The following is a 19,311-nucleotide window of genomic DNA, read 5'->3' on the forward strand; positions in this document are numbered from 1 at the left end:
ACACTCCCATTTACCATTGCAACAAAAAGAATAAAATACCTAGGAATAAACCTACCAAGGGAGACAAAAGACCTGTATGCAGAAAACTATAAGACACTGATGAAAGAAATTAAAGATGATACCAACAGATGGAGAGATATACCATGTTCTTGGATTGGAAGAATCAACATTGTGAAAATGAGTATACTACCCAAAGCAATCTACAGATTCAATGCGATCCCTATCAAATTACCAATGGCATTTTTTACGGAACTAGAACAAATCATCTTAAAATTTGTATGGAGACACAAAAGACCCCGAATAGCCAAAGCAGTCTTGAGAGAGAAAAACGGAGCTGGAGGAATCAGACTCCCTGACTTCAGACTATACTACAAAGCTACAGTAATCAAGACAATATGGTACTGGCACAAAAACAGAAACATAGATCAATGGAACAAGATAGAAAGCCCAGCGATAAACCCACGCACCTATGGTCAACTAATCTATGACAAAGGAGGCAAAGATATACAGTGGAGAAAAGACAGCCTCTTCAATAAGTGGTGCTGGGAAAACTGGACAGCTACATGTAAAAGAATGAAATTAGAATACTCCCTAACACCATACACAAAAATAAACTCAAAACGGATTCGAGACCTAAATGTAAGACTGGACACTATAAAACTCTTAGAGGAAAACATAGGAAGATCGCTCTTTGACATAAATCACAGCAAGATCTTTTTTGATCCACCTCCTAGAGTAATGGAAATAAAAACAAAAATAAACAAATGGGACCTAATGAAACTTCAAAGCTTTTGCACAACAAAGGAAACCATAAACAAGACGAAAAGACAACCCTCAGAATGGGAGAAAATATTTGCAAACGAATCAACGGACAAAGGATTAATCTCCAAAATATATAAACAGCTCATTCAGCTCAATATTAAAGAAACAAACACCCCAATCCAAAAATGGGCAGAAGACCTGAATAGACATTTCTCCAAAGAAGACATACAGACGGCCACGAAGCACATGAAAAGATGCTCAACATCACTAATTATTAGAGAAATGCAAATCAAAACTACAATGAGGTATCACCTCACACCAGTTAGAATGGGCATCATCAGAAAATCTACAAACAACAAATGCTGGAGAGGGTGTGGAGAAAAGGGAACCCTCTTGCGCTGTTGGTGGGAATGTAAATTGATACAGCCACTATGGAGAACAGTATGGAGGTTCCTTAAAAAACTAAAAATAGAATTACCATATGACCCAGCAATCCCACTACTGGGCATATACCCAGAGAAAACCGTAATTCAAAAAGACACATGCACCCCAATGTTCATTGCAGCACTATTTACAATAGCCAGGTCATGGAAGCAACCTAAATGCTCATCAACAGACGAATGGATAAAGAAGATGTGGTACATATATACAATGGAATATTACTCAGCCATAAAAAGGAACGAAATTGAGTCATTTGTTGAGACGTGGATGGATCTAGAAACTGTCATACAGAGTGAAGTAAGTCAGAAAGAGGAAAACAAATATCGTATATTAACGCATGTATGTGGAACCTAGAAAAATGGTACAGATGAGCCAGTTTGCAGGGCAGAGGTTGAGACACAGATGTAGAGAATGAACATATGGACACCAAGGAGAGAAAACTGCGGTGGGGTGGGGATGGTGGTGTGCTGAATTGGGCGATTGGGATTGACATGTATACACTGATGTGTATAAAATTAATGCCTAATAAGAACCTGCAGTATAAAAAAACAAACAAACAAAACAACTAATACTAAACTTTCATTGGGTTATTTGTATGGAAATATGTTAATATAAATGTTTCAGACATTACATGAAATTTCTAAAAATCTTATATGTTCTGGTATAATGTTATAAGTCATAATCCTAGTTATTAACTTAAAATGTATATCTCAGAAATAACTAATTTTCTTGTCAACTGCATTATTATGAACTTTCATCAAATTTTTAACTGTGGTCATTTTTAAGTCTTTTGTCATTTGCAGACAGTTCTGTGTGTACTCTGATGCTTTTGCAAATATGTTCCTATAAAAGGGTGTCATCTTTAAGAAATTCATGGAAAAGACTCTGACAAATACAGGTTTCTGGTAACTGACTGTACTGCTGAACTGAATGAATAAGCATTTTCAGAACTCTAATGAAAAACTGATGAACTCATAAAAGTGCTAACAAAAGATCAAGATGAAAAAAAAAAATTAATTACATGGGACTGAGTGAACTGATGAGGATGAGTATAATTTTTGTGACTTTCTGTCTGAATTAAAAAAAGAATCTAACAAGGACTCAGAGGCAAAGAATATACAAATCAATTTTCACTGCAAAGTAAAGGAGCTGTTACAGCGGAGGATTATTGGACTGAATGTCAATATTATGACATAGTATGAGTGTGTTTCATGTTTGGTAATTGCAATCATTGTTGCTTTTGTTGTGGTCATCCATGTACATGCTTGGTGTCAGTCTATTTATCTCTTGTAAAAGTAAAATACAGTGTGTGTGTGTGAAAAAAAAAAAAAACCTGCAGAAAGTAGGCATAGAGGGAATTTCCCTCAATGTAATAAAGGCCATATATGACAAACCCACAGTCAACATCATCCTCAATGGTGAAAAACTGAAACCATTTCCACTAAGATCAGGAACAAGACAAGGTTGCCCACTCTCACCACTATTATTCAACATAGTTGTGGAAGTGTTAGCCATAGCAATCAAAGAAGAAAAGGAAATAAAAGGAATCCAAATTGAAAAAGAAGAAGTAAAGCTGTCACTGTTTGCAGATGACATGATACTATACATAGAGAGTCCTAAAGATGCTACCAGAAAACTACTAGAGCTAAAAATGAATTTGGTAAAGTAGCAGGATACAAAATTAATGCACAGAAATCTCTGGCATTCCTATACCCTAATGATGAAAAATCTGAAAGTGAAATTAAGGAAACACTCCCATTTACCACTGCAACAAAAAGAATAAAATATCTACGAATAAACCTACCTAAGGAGACAAAAGACCTGTATGCAGAAAAGTATAAGACACTGTTGAAAGAAATTAAAGATGATACAAATAGATGGAGAGATATACCATGTTCTTGGATTGGAAGAATCAACATTGTGAAAATGACTGTACTACCCAAAGCAATCTACAGATTTAATGCAGTCCCTATCAAACTACCACTGGCATTTTTCACAGAACTAGAACAAAAACCTTCACAATTTGTATGGAAACACTAAAGACCCCGAATAGCCAAAGCAATCTTGAGAACAAAAAATGGAGCTGGGGGAATCAGTCTCACTGACTTCAGACTATACTACAAAGTTACAGTAATCAAGACAGGTTGGTCCTGGCACAAAAACAGAAACATAGATCAGTGGAACCTGATAGAAAGCCCAGAGATAAACCCATGCACATATGGTCACCTTATCTTTGATGAAGGAAGCAAGAATATACAGTGGAGAAAAGACAGCCTCTTCAATAAGTGGTGCTGGGAAAACTGGACAGGTACATGTAAAAGTATGAAGTTAGAACACTCCCTAACACCATACACAAAAATAAACTCAAAATGGATTAAAGACCTAAATGTAAGGCCAGACACTATCAAACTCTTAGAGGATAACATAGGCAGAACACTCTATGAGTTAAATCACAGCAAGATCCTTTTTGACCCAACTCCTAGAGAAATGGAAATAAAAACAAAATTAAACAAATGTGACCTAATGAAACTTAAAAGCTTTTGCACAGCAAAGGAAACCATAAATAAGACCAAAAGACAACCCTCAGAATGGGAGAAAATATTTGCAAATGAAGCAACTGACAAAGGATTAATCTCCAAAATTTACAAGCAGCTCATGCAGCTCAATATCAAAAAAACAAATAATCTAACCAAAAAATGGTCAGAAAACCTAAATAGAGATTTCTCCAAAGAAGATATACAGATTGCCAACAAACACATGAAAGAATGTTCAACATCTTTAATCATTAGAGAAATGCAAATCAAAACTACAATGAGATATCATCTCAAACCAGTCAGACTGGCCATCATCAAAAATCTAGAAACAATAAATGCTGGAGAGGGTGTGGAGAAAAGGGAACACTCTTGCACTGTTGGTGGGAATGTAAATTGATACAGCCACTATGGAGAACAGTATGGAAGTTCCTTAAAAAACTGAAAATAGAACTACCATACGACCCAGCAATCCCACTACAGGGCATATACCCTGAGAAAACCATAACTCAAAAAGAGTCATGTACCACAATGTTCATTGTAGCTCTATTTACAATAACCAGGACATGGAAGCAACCTAGGTGTCCATTGACAGATGAATGGATAATGAAGATGTGGCACATATATACAATGGAATATTACTCAGCCATAAAATGAAACGAAATTGAGTTATTTGTAGTGAGATGGATGGACCTAGAGTCTGTCATAGAGAGTGAAGTAAGTCAGAAAGAGAAAAACAAATACCGTATGCTGCTAACACATATATATGGAATCTAAGAAAAAAAAAATGTCATGAAGAACCTAGTGGCAAGATGGGAATAAAGACACAGACCTACTAGAGAACGGACTTGAGGATATGGGGAGGGAGAAGGGTAAGCTGTGACAAAGTGAGAGAGTGGCATGGACATATATACACTACCAAACGTAAAATAGATAGCTAGTGGGAAGCAGACGCATAGCACCGGGAGATCAGCTCGGTGCTTTGTGACCATCTAGAGGGGTGGGATAGGGAGAGTGGGAGGGAGGGAAACGGAAGAGGAAAGACATATGGAAACATATGTATATGTATAACTGATTCACTTTGTTATAAAGCCGAAACTAACACACCTTTGTAAACAATTATACTCCAATAAAGATGGTAAAAAAAAAAAAGCTGACCTGAGGCATCGTAATATACTTTCATATTCTGAACACTGTCAATGCCATCGCTCTTACAGACCAGAGAAGGAAAGCCTAGGTGCCTAGCAAGAAAATCTGGGAAAAGATATTCTAAAGTTTAGAGTGATAAAAGGACGATCAGGGAAGCCTTCATGTAAACTGAGCCTTCAAGCTTCTCAGACAAGGAAGATGTAACTATTCATAACATGGAGAAGGGAAGAAGTCTCTGAATGCTTCTTGCCCTTCAAGCCAGGTGCTCAGCAGGCTCACCCCAAATCCAGCAAAGCACACCCATTTAAGCCTCTTCAATAGTCCACCTGCCATTCCGAATCTGCAGAATCTCCCTAAGGCTCTGAGGTATTTATCAGATTACCACTTGAGGTCACATATCCTACTGTCATGTTTTGTGGCTGTTTATTTATATGCATTTTCTCCTTGGAGAAATTAGAAACTCGGAGTTCACAAGGAAACACAGTGTTCTGCATGGGGCAGGTGCACAGTGTGAATTTGTAGTGCACATACTAAATGAAATTGCTTTCCTTGTAACCCTGGCCCCAGTTCCAGCCTAGAGATCCTAGAGTCCAAAGACTGTAAAAAAGAATTATGTGGAGACAGCTGACAGCTGTTCTATTTGTCTGCTCACTTCTGAAGTCTCCATTGACTATTCAGTCCCATGGAAGCCAGAAACACCTGCCTGTCAGAGAATCAAATGCATGATTTGGAGATTTTGTCAGATATTTAAACCCCGAAGGCGGTATAAGGCATAATTCCTACTCTGAAAAAAAAAATGCATATTTTAAGGGATGGATCCATGAACTCTGCAAAAAAAAAAAAAAATTGTTTTCAGTGTAGACAATATTTATTGACAGGTGTTAAGAGTGCCAAATAGTAACACAGGGATGGGAAAAGAAGTTGGCATGGCTCCCCTTCCCCAAGTGAGGACCCTGTAACCAGGCCAGTGAGGTGGTAGTACTTGACTGCAGCCACTTTGAGTCCAGCGTCCTCTGAAGAACAAGTTTCCAGGCAGGAGGGGTCCTCACAACATGGGGGAAGGGAGCAGTACCCTAGAAGGGGCGTGAGCTATGTTCCATCCCAAGCTGCTTTGTTCCTGTCCACCACACACCTCAAAAGCTTGGGGCAGGGGTGTTAGGGGGCTGGGCTAAACCTATCCCTTTAAAAGGTAGATGACTTCTTCAATGCAGGAGGCAGAATTGATGTGATTATAACTGATATGAAATGCTGATTGGAATATTTGCTAATTCTAAAATCTCTGCTGAATCTCAAAGTCTATACACAAATTCAGACGTGGACACTCATTCAGATGACACCACTCAGTGCTTGATCCCAAGTAAGAGATGGAGAAATGGCTCCAGACCTAAAGTCATCATTCACTTTGCTTCCCTCTTCCTGCAGAGAGGTTTCATCTACCCTGGGCTTTGATATGCTCAAGTGTGTCTGTCTCAGGAGGTGGAGAGTCTCTTTCTCTTCATGAAGCATACTTTGTTAGCCATACACTGACTTCTAGATGTTCAAAGAATTGGTGAAGATTTCTCCAGGAGCTATTTTTTTTGTTGGCTTTAGGCCACTGCTTTCTCATTCGTACACATTCACTTCCCTTCAAATTGTGTGGACCTGTACAGGATTGCTAGCCTTTTACATTGCCACACCAGGACTTTAAAAACTACTATTTCTAACACCATTATTCCTTAATCCAAAAAAGGTAAAAATAGCCTTTACATTGACTAAATTCACAAAGTTGTTCTTATTTTTCTTATTTCACTGTAAGCCACTGACATATACTTAGGCATCATGTCCCTAGCATAAGGACAAGGATGAAAATTTCTCTCCTGGAATGTTGCTAGATGGGTTCTAAAATATTAAAAATATATGGCTGAGTTTAGCATTTATGCCATAAAAGTCATAAAGCTTAAGGATAGAATATGAAAAAGAAAATAATTGTAAAAATCACCAGGACTCAAAGGGTTTCTGGAGAATTTTTCACTGGGCAGGAACAATGCATAATTACTAATGCAGATTATGGTGACCAAATTGGAATTTTGTCCTTTCTTCTCTGTTCCAGGTACATGGCCATCATCCACCCCCTCCAGCCCCGGCTGTCGGCCACAGCCACCAAGGTGGTCATCTGTGTCATCTGGGTCCTGGCTCTCCTCCTGGCCTTCCCCCAGGGCTACTACTCAACCACAGAGACCATGCCCAACCGAGTGGTGTGCATGATCGAATGGCCAGAGCATCCCAACAAGATTTATGAGAAAGTGTGAGTAGAGATGAATTCCAATGCCTTCTTTGCCCTTTCTTATTCCTTCTTTCTTTTGTTCTTTTGTTGCTTAGGACTTAATTTGTATGTTCGGGTTTTATTTGTAAACATTTCTCACAACCACTCTGATGTCAGGTTGATGTGTCCATAATTATCAGGAGACTATTATGTCCCAAATACTATTCTGGACTTTGAATGAAAAGTTTTAAAATATAAGACCTGGATCCTGTTATAGCATACCATTTGGGCACACTACTGTGTCCCTCTTACCAGTGACTTTGCCCTGCCTGTGTCTGCATTTCTTTGCCTGGGAACTTTTTCCTACCCTATAGAATGCCATTTTGCCCTCTTGCACAGCATGCCAGAGGGTAAGGGAATTATCCTTCCCTCCACACTCCCAGCAGCTCTCAAAAACAACTGATGGGGGAACTTCCCTGGTGGTGCAGTGGTTAAGAATCCGCCTGCCAATGCAGGGGACAGGGGTTAGAGCCCTGGTCCGGGAAGGTCTCACATGCCGTGGAGCAACTAAGCCAGTGCACCACAACTACTGAGCCTGTGCTCTAAAGCCTGCGAGCCACAACTATTGAAGCCCACACGCCTAGAGCCCGTGCTCCGCAACAAGTGATGCCACCGCAATGAGAAGCCCGCGCACCGCAGTGAAGAGTAGCCTCCGCTCACCGCAACTAGAGAGAGCCTGCACACAGCAACAAAGACCCAACTCAACCAAAAAAAACAAACAAACAAACTGATGGGAGTTGGCATATGAACACCCCAGCTCCCTCCCCCTTCAGGTGGGAGGTCTCTGAGGTGTGTGTGTTTTACTGTGTTCAGGATTTCCTCTTGGGATTAAGCTCCAGTCACCCTGGTAGCAGCTGGCTCAATGACACACCCTTTGTTAGCCCCACTCCCTACTGGTGTTTCTTTCTCCTTCCAAATAAGTCATTTGCACTTGAATCTTTATCTCAGGTTGTGTCTCTGGGGAAAACTAAACCAAAACACCTACTTTCTAGGATTTTGCAGCTGGAAAAATACTTACACCTGTGAAATGCATGGGAAGGCAAGGCCAGAACATTGGGACCTTATGAGTTACAGGTCCCCCACAGGACAGGCCTGCTTCTCTTCCAGCGGCCTGACCGATCACATTTAGGGTTTTTTAAAGCTATCTTGGCACATTTTTCCAAGATTTCTTATCTTAGAGGCAACATTATAATGGCTTATTCTTTGTTTTGTTCTATTCAAGTGAGCAGCAATGTGACATTTATATTATCATCAGTTTTCTGGATTCAAAGCACATTGATAATATGGCTCCTTTTGAAAGTCTTCTGTAATTTTCCAATCTTGGGTTTATTAAGTGAATTGTAAAAGACCACTGGTTTTAGAATCAGAAGATCTGGGTTTTAATTACAAGATTGCCAGTTTCTAGCTATGTGACCCTGGGCAAGAGCGCAGTCTCTCCTCGTTGTTAAATGGAACATGATAAAGCACTGCCTCACATAAAAACCTGTTTTGAAGAGCAAATAAGTTAATGTATTCTCACCTTGTAAACTATTAAATGCCATACGAAAGATAAGATACTGTTGTTGAACTAAATTCATTAGACAGTATAATATAATCATTATAGACCTTTGAACTTATTACATGGTAAAATGAGACACTGTACCTGTTGGCCCTCTAGATTTGAGGGTCCAAAAGCCTGTTGCACACAGAGTTACACTACTGCATCTGTTCCATGGAGCATGGAAATGTGGCTTGCCAGAAAGCAATACATAAAGCTCAGACTTTGCCTTCCAGACACAGACAGCGGGATTTAATTGATCAGTCATTGGGAGGATTAATGCTTAGCCTAGGAGATATTGAGCATTTTTCTTTCAAATGAAACTACAAGCCTGAGCAGAGTCACAGCGGGAGAAAGAATATAGCTTTACAAGCTGTACAGGACCCATGAACATGTTCAAGCCAGAAGCTTCCCTCAAAAGGGGGAAAAAAAACCCTCTGAATTAAAGCTCATTATATAAACTGCTTCAGAAACTGCCGTCAACTTCAGGGACCTTAGCTCAGTTCTTAGTTCTTGTGATCTTTTCAAAGTCTAATCACCTTTCTGCAACTTTTTGCTTCAAATAAGCACAGTTTTTTTATCTTCCAACAAATTCAAATTTTAACTTGGAAATAAAGGTTTATTTTCTCATAGATCTCTGGGATCTCATGCAATAAACAGTAGTGTTTAGTGTTTTACTTTTAAACATTTTGCTATTTTATGCTTACTAATGATTAGAAAGTCCCTTTGAGACTCAACGTTTTGGACTGTCCTTTCAAGTTACCTTTAAAGAATTTTGGGTAACTGCTACTGGATGCAGGGTTAGGTTTGCCATTATTATTTATTTCATGATTTTAACCTAAAAAAAATGGGCCTGGATTAAGAGCTCCTGATTTTATCTATTCAAGATGTATAAAATGTTTATAGATGCAGTAGTAAGTTGAAAGAGTCCACATTTGCCATTCACATATTGTCTGTGATACAAACATAAGTGTAAGCTTTATGCAAACCTATTTTGTTTTTGTCAGTATCTGTCATAATGCATCATGATATATTTTTTAGGGAATTTAAATTTCATCAGTTCTAAACTAAGTACTTTATTATATTCTCTTCTATTAGAACTAATGATTGCCATTTCCACAGTACACAGTAATTCCAAATTTGAAACCATAAGGAAACTTTATTTTGAGACAGGGTAAGAGCATAGGCTTGAGAGTTAAATGAGGGATCAACTCCCAGCTACATCTCTCTCTAGTTGAGTCATAATGGTCAAGTTATTCAAGCTTCTAAGCCTAATAGTACAGTCCATATAGAGGTGTTGAGAGAAGTAAATAAGGTACTTGCTTAGCTCAGTGCCATGCACATTGGAAAGAATCTAGTGAATGTTACCTACTGTTGTTAGCATCATTCATTGATCTGGGTACATGGGCAGAAAACTGGCAGCAGAGAGTGAGGTGGGCAAATGCTTAGGCCCAGTTCATCTGATGAATAATTTATGCCAGATAATTACACTAAAATGTTTTGTGAAAATCTTAGATTGCTGCATTTGCCTTCTGGTTACATGGTTAACCTCTAACACTGATCATTTATCATTTAGATTCTTATTAATACATGGATTAAATTAAGCACTTTTAAAGAAAGGCAATCCAATAAAAGAACAGGTAAAAGATATCCTTATATATTAAATGACCAATTAATATATAAAGAGGCACACAACTTCATTCATCAACAGTGAAATGAAAATTAAAACCATAATGAGATCTTACTATCCACCTATTAGACTAGCAAATGTTCAGAAGTCTGACTAAACTAAGCATTTAAAACTTTTGGTGAAGAACCTTAGTAGACTGCTAAAAGTATACATTGATAAAACCACATTGGAAAACATTTTGTAGTATCTAGAAAAGAAGAAACTATTCATACCTCCATAACCCTGCAATTTCACTCAGGGGTAATTAATTACCCTAGAAAAACTCATGCTGTGAACCCACATACATCTAGATATTGTTTATATCAGCATCATTCTTAAAGCCCTAAACTGGAGATACTCCAAATGTCCATCTTCAGTTAGATGGATATTTTAAATGTGGTACAAGCATGCAATGGAATATTACGTAGTTGACAGAATGAACAAAATGTAGCTCCATGCAGCATAAATGGCTCTTGTAAATAAGGTTTTAAAGCAAGCAAAATGAAAGGTGGTAATACTACAACTGCAAGCAAAGAAGTAGTCACCATGAAAGTGAAGACTGTGATTATCTTTCAAGGAAGAGAAAGGGATGTGATCAAGAAGGAACACTAGGAGTTGCTTCTGAGGACATGGCATTATATTTCTCCAGCACAATGGTAGTAGCATGAATGTTTGCTTAAAATTTACTCATAATACCAAGTAGTTTGACTTATGCACTTTTTCTGGAATTTATGTTTCATTTTTATTTAACTTAAAATTAAATGCTATCCAAAGGTTTTTGCTTTTACAAGCTCTCAAGATACTGCTTCTATTGGGATAACCCCAAAATTCCCTCCATAAGAAATTATCTTCTGAAGTGTGGGCTCTGCCTGGGGTGACATTCAAAGTACTCATCTCTGAATAAGCCGAAGTATGGATAGGCCCCATTTCATTCTCATGTTTACTTGCATTTTGCCTTGCTGACTCCTATGTGTCAGCCCATTTGGAATTTTTCCAATTGGTCTAAGGGGGGTTAGGACAAATTATTGTCCCTGGAAGGATGTGACAAATGTTAACCAGAGAACAAGCCCATAGACTCTCCACAGCACTCATCCCTTGCTGCTATTATTCATAAGCACGTACATCTGGGCTACAAAATGCTACAGATAGACTTGGTTCATCTTCCTGGAAAATCATTTAAAACTTCATTTTGCATTTAAAAATATAAATAAATTATGGAGTATAAGGAAAATTCTTATAATTTCTTTTATCACCCATATTCCCATCATTTACAAAGGCTCTAACATTTTGATGAATTCCCATCCAGGGAAATATTGTTCTTAGTTTCTTTTGAAGTGTCTTGTGTACCTACAGGTCAACACAAATATAGATTGTTTCCATTTTTGTAACACAAAATGTAGCTTATTATGCACATTGTTCTGTACCCTGTTGTTTATTTAACTTAATACGTCTTAGAGACCTTTTCATATCAGTTCATGAAGAGCTTCTCTATTCTTTTTTTCAGCTACACAGTACTCCATGTTATAAATGTACAATATTATTTAACCAGTCACTTTTAGTGGACTTGGGATTGTCTCCAGCCTTTTGCTATTGGAGTGCTGTCATGAATAACCTTTACATTTATCATGTAAGGCTATGTGGAGCATAAAAATCCCAAAAATGGAATTGCTGAGTCAAATTTTTATATTTTCCCTCCATACTAATTTACATTTCCACCAGAAATGTGTGAAAGTCTCTGTTTCTCCACAGCCTTGCCACCAGACTGTATTGTCAAGATTTTAGATTTTTGCCCACTGAAGTTGAAAATGCATTTCTCTTATTAGGAATGGGGTTGAATTTTTTTCATAATTTGAGTCATTTGTATTTACATCTTATAATCCGCCATTTACCATATCATAAAGAATTTATTATGTCATTAAACATGTTTCTACAATTTGATGTGAATATATATGTGTGTATGCATATGTAAATATTAGTTTTTTTAACTAATCTCCTTCTTTGAAAATTGATTAATCCAGTGATTTCCCTTAGCTGACTAGTAAGATAAAACAGCAAACTTCATAAGCAGGCTGCTTCTAGCTACATCCCTAGATTCATGCAGGGACAGGTTCAATGTCTTCTGCCATCCACTGTTTATGTCTACAATCTGCAGTTATGGAATGTTATTCTAACATTATAACATTCATGAAACTGGAGACTTGAGTTCATTATTAATATAGTATTGTCATAGTTTGTGATTGAGTCCTGCCATAATTTTAGCAACTTGGCAACTGTGACTGCTCTCGTGAAACTGTGACACTACCTAGGAAGTCCTATAATGGTAGAGTGATTGACTGGTGAGGAAGAAAAATTTCACAGGTAACCAAAAGTAACTCTTCCCAATGGAGAAAAAAAGCACAGTAAAAGAAAAATTAAAGTATAAAGAAGAAATATTTGGCTTTGCAAAATGCAAATTCAGTAGCTTTCAAAATTATTTGGATCCAAGCCCACTCTTGAGGATGCTATGCAAGCTGTCAAGTTGCCATGGCCCTGGAAAGTTATGGGGTAATACCCCTGAGGACAAGGAAGATGAATGAGCCAATATTTCTTTATCAGAGGGCTCACCAATACGGCCAAGAAAATGTCTGTAAGAGGGATGAAAAATGAGAACTACATCCCAAAGAATGAGATTTAGGCAGCCTGGGGAATTTCAGCTTCCCTGAATCATTTATTAATATTGGTCATATGTCATTTTCTGTTAATTAAACTTCTTTGTACATAACTTTGTGGTAAAGTTTTAGCATGAAGTAAGATGTGCTTATCTGAATTCCAAATATTACCAATAGTCCTGGGAAAGGAAACTATGTCAGAAAACAGCATCACTCATGACTATAATTACCTGGAGATTTTGTGGAAGTGTACATGAATGTGGATATATTAACTCTAATATAATTCATTTATTTTGTATAAATTTATTCATTTTATTTATTTATTTTTGGCTGCATTGGGTCTTCGTTGCTGCCCTCGGGCTTTCTCTAGTTGTGGCAAGTGGGGGTTACTCTTCATTGCAGTGCACGGGCTTCTCATTGTGGTAGCTTCTCTTGTTGCAGAGCATGGGCTCTAGGTGCATGGGCTTCAGTAGTTGTGACATGCAAGCTCAGTAGTTGTGGCTCACGGGCTCTAGAGCACAGGCTCAGTAGTTGTGGCACAGGGGCTTAGTTGCTCTGTGGCATGTGGGATCTTCCAAGACTAGGGCTCCAACCCGTGTCCCCTACATTGGCAGGCAGATTCTTTTTTTTTTTAAGCATCTTTATTGGAGTATAATTGCTTTACAATGTTGTGTTAGTTTCTGCTGTATAGCAAAGTGAATCAGCTATACATATACATATATCTCCATATCCCCTCCCTCTTGTGTCTCCCTCCCATCTTCCCTATCCCACCCCTCTAGGTGGTCACAAAGCACTGAGCTGATATCCCTGTGCTATGCAGCTGCTTCCCACTAGCTATCTATTTTACATTTGATAGTGTATATATGTCACTGCCACTCTCTCACTTCGTCCCAGCTTACCCTTCCCCCTCCCTGTGTCCTAAAGTCCATTCTCTACGTCTGGCAGGTGTATTCTAAACCACTGCACCACCAGGGAGGTCCTCTAATATAATTCTTTATTAGTACCAATTGAAACAGAAGACTATCTTTATTTATAGCATTTTGTCTTTTGTATGTCATGTCCCACCATCTTAGCTGAAATATTTACATTGATACATATCCTTTAGTTTCATTAATAATAATGAAAATTAAAAATTGATTAATTGGTGGAGAATAAGAAGGAAAAAAGAATATTAGAAAAAGTACCTGCAGTTTACTTCCCCAATTTTCCACATTCTTGATTATTTCACAAATGAAAAACAAGTATGGATCCTTTACCAAGCTGCTCCAGGCCTTGCCAAAAGGGTGTCAGCATATTTGTGGTTCCAGGACTGTTTATGCTAGCTTCTATGATTAATCTCCTCCCCGACACCCACTACATTTATATAGCCCAGCACTCCTAGTATTGTCACTGCTGTTGATGGAAAGCAGTTAAACTGATAATGAAAAGTACATTGATATTTCAGGGAAAAATGGTTGCATAAAAACAAGCCTTTAAAAAAAAAAAAAAAAAAAAAAAACAAGCCTTTAACCCTGACTCTCAGACAAAAAAATTACAGTAAATAAAGTAAAAAAAAAAAAGAAGGAGAAGGAGAAGGAAAAGCCTACATTAATGCAGAAACTATGGAGGTTGCCATAAAAATGCCAGAAATTTCACTACCTTTCTGGTAGATATTGCACAGACAGAGACAAAGAGGAGGCAGTAGCCACCATGGGAAGTTATGTGCAATACATATGGCAACCCCTAATTTGGAGGTGAAAGTGTAAGCCTGAAAAAGATGGGACTACCAAATTTGGGATTCCTTTGTGTTGTCATGTTAAATTTCCAGAGATAGCTGACCTTACCGAAAGAGAAAACAGAACCAGGCCTGAAAGTGTAATTGAATGTAACATTAAATGGACAATTTTCTACAAAACTGTAAATCACATTAATGCAGCTTGAGAGGGGAAGAATGAAAATACTGTTCAAGAGTTACATTTATAAAAGGCAATGGAATCAAAATTTGTGCAGAGTATTTCTTTCAAATATCTCATAAGCTCTTAATGAGTTCAGAACCATATGGAGAACTTGCTAATTTATTATACACATTTGGTATGACCTAAATGTAAAAAGTTGACAAACTAAGCTCCAAAAACAAACCTTTAGGCCAATTCCATTTCCAACTATAGATAAGAGATTCACACAAAGGAATTCAAAATTATATTAAAATAACAATGTTTTATTTTTTGAGCATGACTTCTTCCAGCAATAACGTTAGTAAGTTATCAGGAAATTGTTATTTTATTTTATCAAATGAACTGGTCAAAGAGAAGTATATATTTTCTCAATAAATGTCAAAAATAAATTTGTTAAAATGTAATATGTATTAAAGAAAAAAATAGTTTATATCAGCAATAATCCTTGAGAAAATAAAGTGAATAACACATCTTCTTTACAACAGAAACAAACAAAACCCCAGAAAATTAAGAAATAGGCATTATATGAAGAAAAACAAAAAAATTATGCTATTTTAGACTTTACTGAATTCCATAACAGAATATTTGAGAAACATTTCACATGATCCAAAACCTGGAAAGTATCTAAGGGTATATAGGAAACAATATCTAAGGGTATATAGGAAACAATCTCCCTTCTATATACATATTTTTTAAATTTGTACACCAATGTTCATAGCAGCATTATTCACAATAGCCAAAAAGGTGGAAACGCCCTTCTGTCTTTATGTAATTCCATGAAGATATCAGTTCTTCTCAAACTATTCCAACAAGTATGTTTAGATGGCTGATAAAGCAAATCATCTGAAAGAATAAATGGATTAAAATAGTTCAAGAAAATGTTGAAAGAGAAGAATTAATTTCGATATCAGCAAAATAAAAAAGAAATATAAGAAGTGACTTGCTCTTTCAGATATGAAAATACTCAGTACTGAGGATAGAATTGATCAATAAAAAACAGAATAGAAATCACACACACATACAAACACACACACACACACACACACACACACATACATACACACACACAGAAACCCAAGAATATAAAGTTTTGTATATAGTATACGCTACAGATAACATGTGAATTCTGAAATGATTTTTCCATAAATTTTTTTTGGAAACCTGAGAACCCCAAATTCTGTAGGATTTTGTAACTTGAATGACTTTATAAGTAACCATTGTGGGTAACCACATAACTCACAGCTACCCACAACTTAGAGAGTCAAAATTACATTAGTGTACTGAAGCCTCTAAGAGGCTTTCCATTTTTAAATTTTTAAATTTACTTTTTTATGTAATATATTCATGTAGTTTAAAAACCAGTAAGTGTAAAAAGTAATCAGAAAAAAGATTTCTCCCTCTAACCACTGTTCTTAGTTTCTTTTGAATTTTTAAATTTTAATTAATTTATTTTTTTATACAGCAGGTTCTTATTAGTTATACATTTTATACATATTAGTGTATATATGTCAATCCCAATCTCCCAATTCATCACAGCACCACCTTTACCCTGCCACTTTCTCCCCTTGGTGTCCATATGTTTGTTCTCTACATCTGTGTCTCTATTTCTGCCCTGCCAACCGGTTCATCTGTACCATTTTTCTAGGTTCCACATATATGCGTTAATATACTACATTTGTTTTCCTCTTTCTGACTTTCTTCACTCTATATGACAGCCTCTAGATCCATCCACATTTCTACAAATGACCCAATTTAATTCCTTTTTACAGCTGAGTAATATTCCATTGTATATATGTACCACATCTTCTTTATCCATTCCTCTGTCAATGGGCATTTAGGTTGCTTCCATGACCTGGCTATTGTAAATAGTGCTGCAATGAACATTGGGGTGCATGTGTCTTTTTGAATTATGGTGTTCTCTGGTTATATGCCCAGTAGTGGGATTGCTGGGTCATATGGTAATTCTATTTTTACTTTTTAAAGGAACCTCCATACTGTTCTCCATAGTGGCTGTATCATTTTACATTCCCACCAACAGTGCAAGAGGGTTCCCTTTTCTCCACACCCTCTCCAGCATTTCTTGTTTGTAGATTTTCTGATGATGCCAATCCTAACTGGTGTGAGGTGATACCTCATTGTAATTTTGATTTGCATTTCTCTAATAATTAGTGATGTTGAGCAGCTTTTCATGTGCTTCTTGGCCAACTATGTCTTCTTTGGAGAAATGTCTATTTAGGTCTTCTGCCCATTTTTTGATTGGGTTATTTGTTTTTTTAATATTGAGCTGCATGAAGATGTTTATATATTTTGGAGATTAATCCTTTGTCCATTGATTCATTTTCAAATATTTTCTCCCATTCTGAGGGTTGTCTTTTCGTCTTGTTTGTAGTTTCCTTTGTTGTGCAAAAGCTTTTAAGTTTCATTAGGTCCCATTTGTTTATTTTTGTTTTTATTTCCATTGCTCTAGGAGGTGGATCAAAAAGGATCTTGCTGTGATTTATGTCAAAGAGTGTTCTGCCTATGTTTTCCTCTAAGAGTTTTATAGTGTCCAGTCTTACATTTAGGTCTTGAATCCATTTTGAGTTTATTTTTGTGTATGGTGTTAGGGAGTATTCTAATTTCATTCTTTTACATGTAGCTGTCCAGTTTTCCCAGCACCACTTTTTGACGAGACTGTCTTTTCTCCATTGTATATCCTTGCCTCCTTTGTCATAGTTTAGTTGACCATAGGTGCATGGGTTTATCTCTGGGCTTTCTATCCTATTCCATTGATCTATACTTCTCTTTTTAGTGCCAGTACCATATTGTCTTGATTACTGTATCTTTGTAGTATAGTCTGAAGTCAGGGAGTCTGATTCCTCCAGCTCTGTTTGTTTCCCTGAAGACTGCTTTTGCTATTCGGGGTCTTTTGTGTCTCCATACAAATTTTAAGATTTTTTTGTTCTAGTTCTTTAAAAAAATGCCATTGGTAATTTGATAGGGATGGCATTGAATCTGTAGATTGCTTTGGGTAGTATAGTCATTTTTACAATATTGATTCTTCCAATCCAAGAACATCGTATATCTCTCCATCTGTTTTGTTCTTAGTTTCTTGTGAGCTTTCCAAAGTTCCTTTCTGCTTATCTAAAAGGGTTTGACTATATATTCTAATTGTCTCCTTTCTTAACACAAAGTGTCATATATAACATATTATATTCTTGTTTTTTCCACTTACAGTTTAACTCAGATATCCTTTCCCCTTAGTATTGAGCAAATAGTCTCATTGTTTTCTTTACAGCTGCATAGTATTACGTTGTATAGAAAAAACATAACTTATTTATCTGGCATGATATTGATTTATATTTGGAGGGCTCCTAGTGTTTTGCTATTTCAAATAATATTGTAATGAATAGGCTCCACTCTGATAATTTTGCAGTAAAGAAACCTGATGGTTTTGTTTAAACCTTGTGTTTCCCAAATTTACTTGATCATAGAATCCTTCTTTTGACTAACCCCTGGTAATATCCCACAGAAATATTGTCCATAATATATATTCTGGTGAAACTCTTCACTAATCATAAAAATTTGTTTCTTTCTCACATCTTAAAACGAATATAAATTCCAAATAAATTGGAAAGGAGTGAAAGCTTTCAAAAAATAACACTCAAGACAAAACTAAAATGAAAGAGATGGCTGGTTTGAGTATAAACTTAGATATAGATACAGGTATATATATATTTGTTAAATACTGTATGTCAGTAAACTCCATGAGAGAGTTTGGCAAATGACAAAGTGAGGGAAAAAAACCACAATGTATGAGACAAACCATTGACATAATTATCATAGAGGAGACCTGAGCACCTGTGGTTGGCGCGCCGAGTCCAAACCACTGGACTAACAGAGATCTTCAGGCCCCAGGAATATTAGTCAGTGTGAGCTCTCTCAGAGGTCCTCATCTCGGCAACAAGACCTGCCTCCATCCAACTGCCTGCAAACTCCAGTGGCGGATGCCTCAGGCCAAACAATCAGCAAGATAGGAACACAGCCCCACCCATCAAAAAAATGAGATGACCAAAAAATATGTTACAGATGAAGGATTAAGGTAAAATCCTACAAGAGCAAATAAATGAAGAGGAAATAGGCAACATACCTGAAAAAGAATTCAGAGTAACAATAGTAAAGATGATCCAAATAGAAATAGAAATGGAGGCATGAATTGAGAAAATAAAAGAAATGTTTAACAAGGACCTACAAGAACTAAACAACAAACAAACAGTGATAACAACACAATAACTGAAATGAAAAATACACTAGAAGGAATCAATAGCAGAATAACTGAGGCAGAAGAACAGATAAATG

The 19,311-nt window shown here is 36.9% G+C and overlaps 1 protein-coding gene across 1 annotated transcript in view; it reads left to right on the forward strand.

Annotated features, from left to right (window-relative positions):
- TACR1 (tachykinin receptor 1) overlaps window positions 1-19,311 on the forward strand; it is a 312,928-nt gene that overhangs the window by 196,316 nt on the left and 97,301 nt on the right. The window contains exon 2 of the mRNA XM_082356996.1: window positions 6,973-7,167. Within this exon, the coding sequence (XP_082213122.1) occupies window positions 6,973-7,167 (195 nt within the window). The remainder of the gene's footprint in view (window positions 1-6,972; window positions 7,168-19,311) is intronic.

Source organism: Balaenoptera borealis (genome assembly GCF_965194805.1).
Source record: "Balaenoptera borealis genome assembly, chromosome: 15".
Lineage (NCBI taxonomy): Eukaryota > Metazoa > Chordata > Mammalia > Artiodactyla > Balaenopteridae > Balaenoptera > Balaenoptera borealis.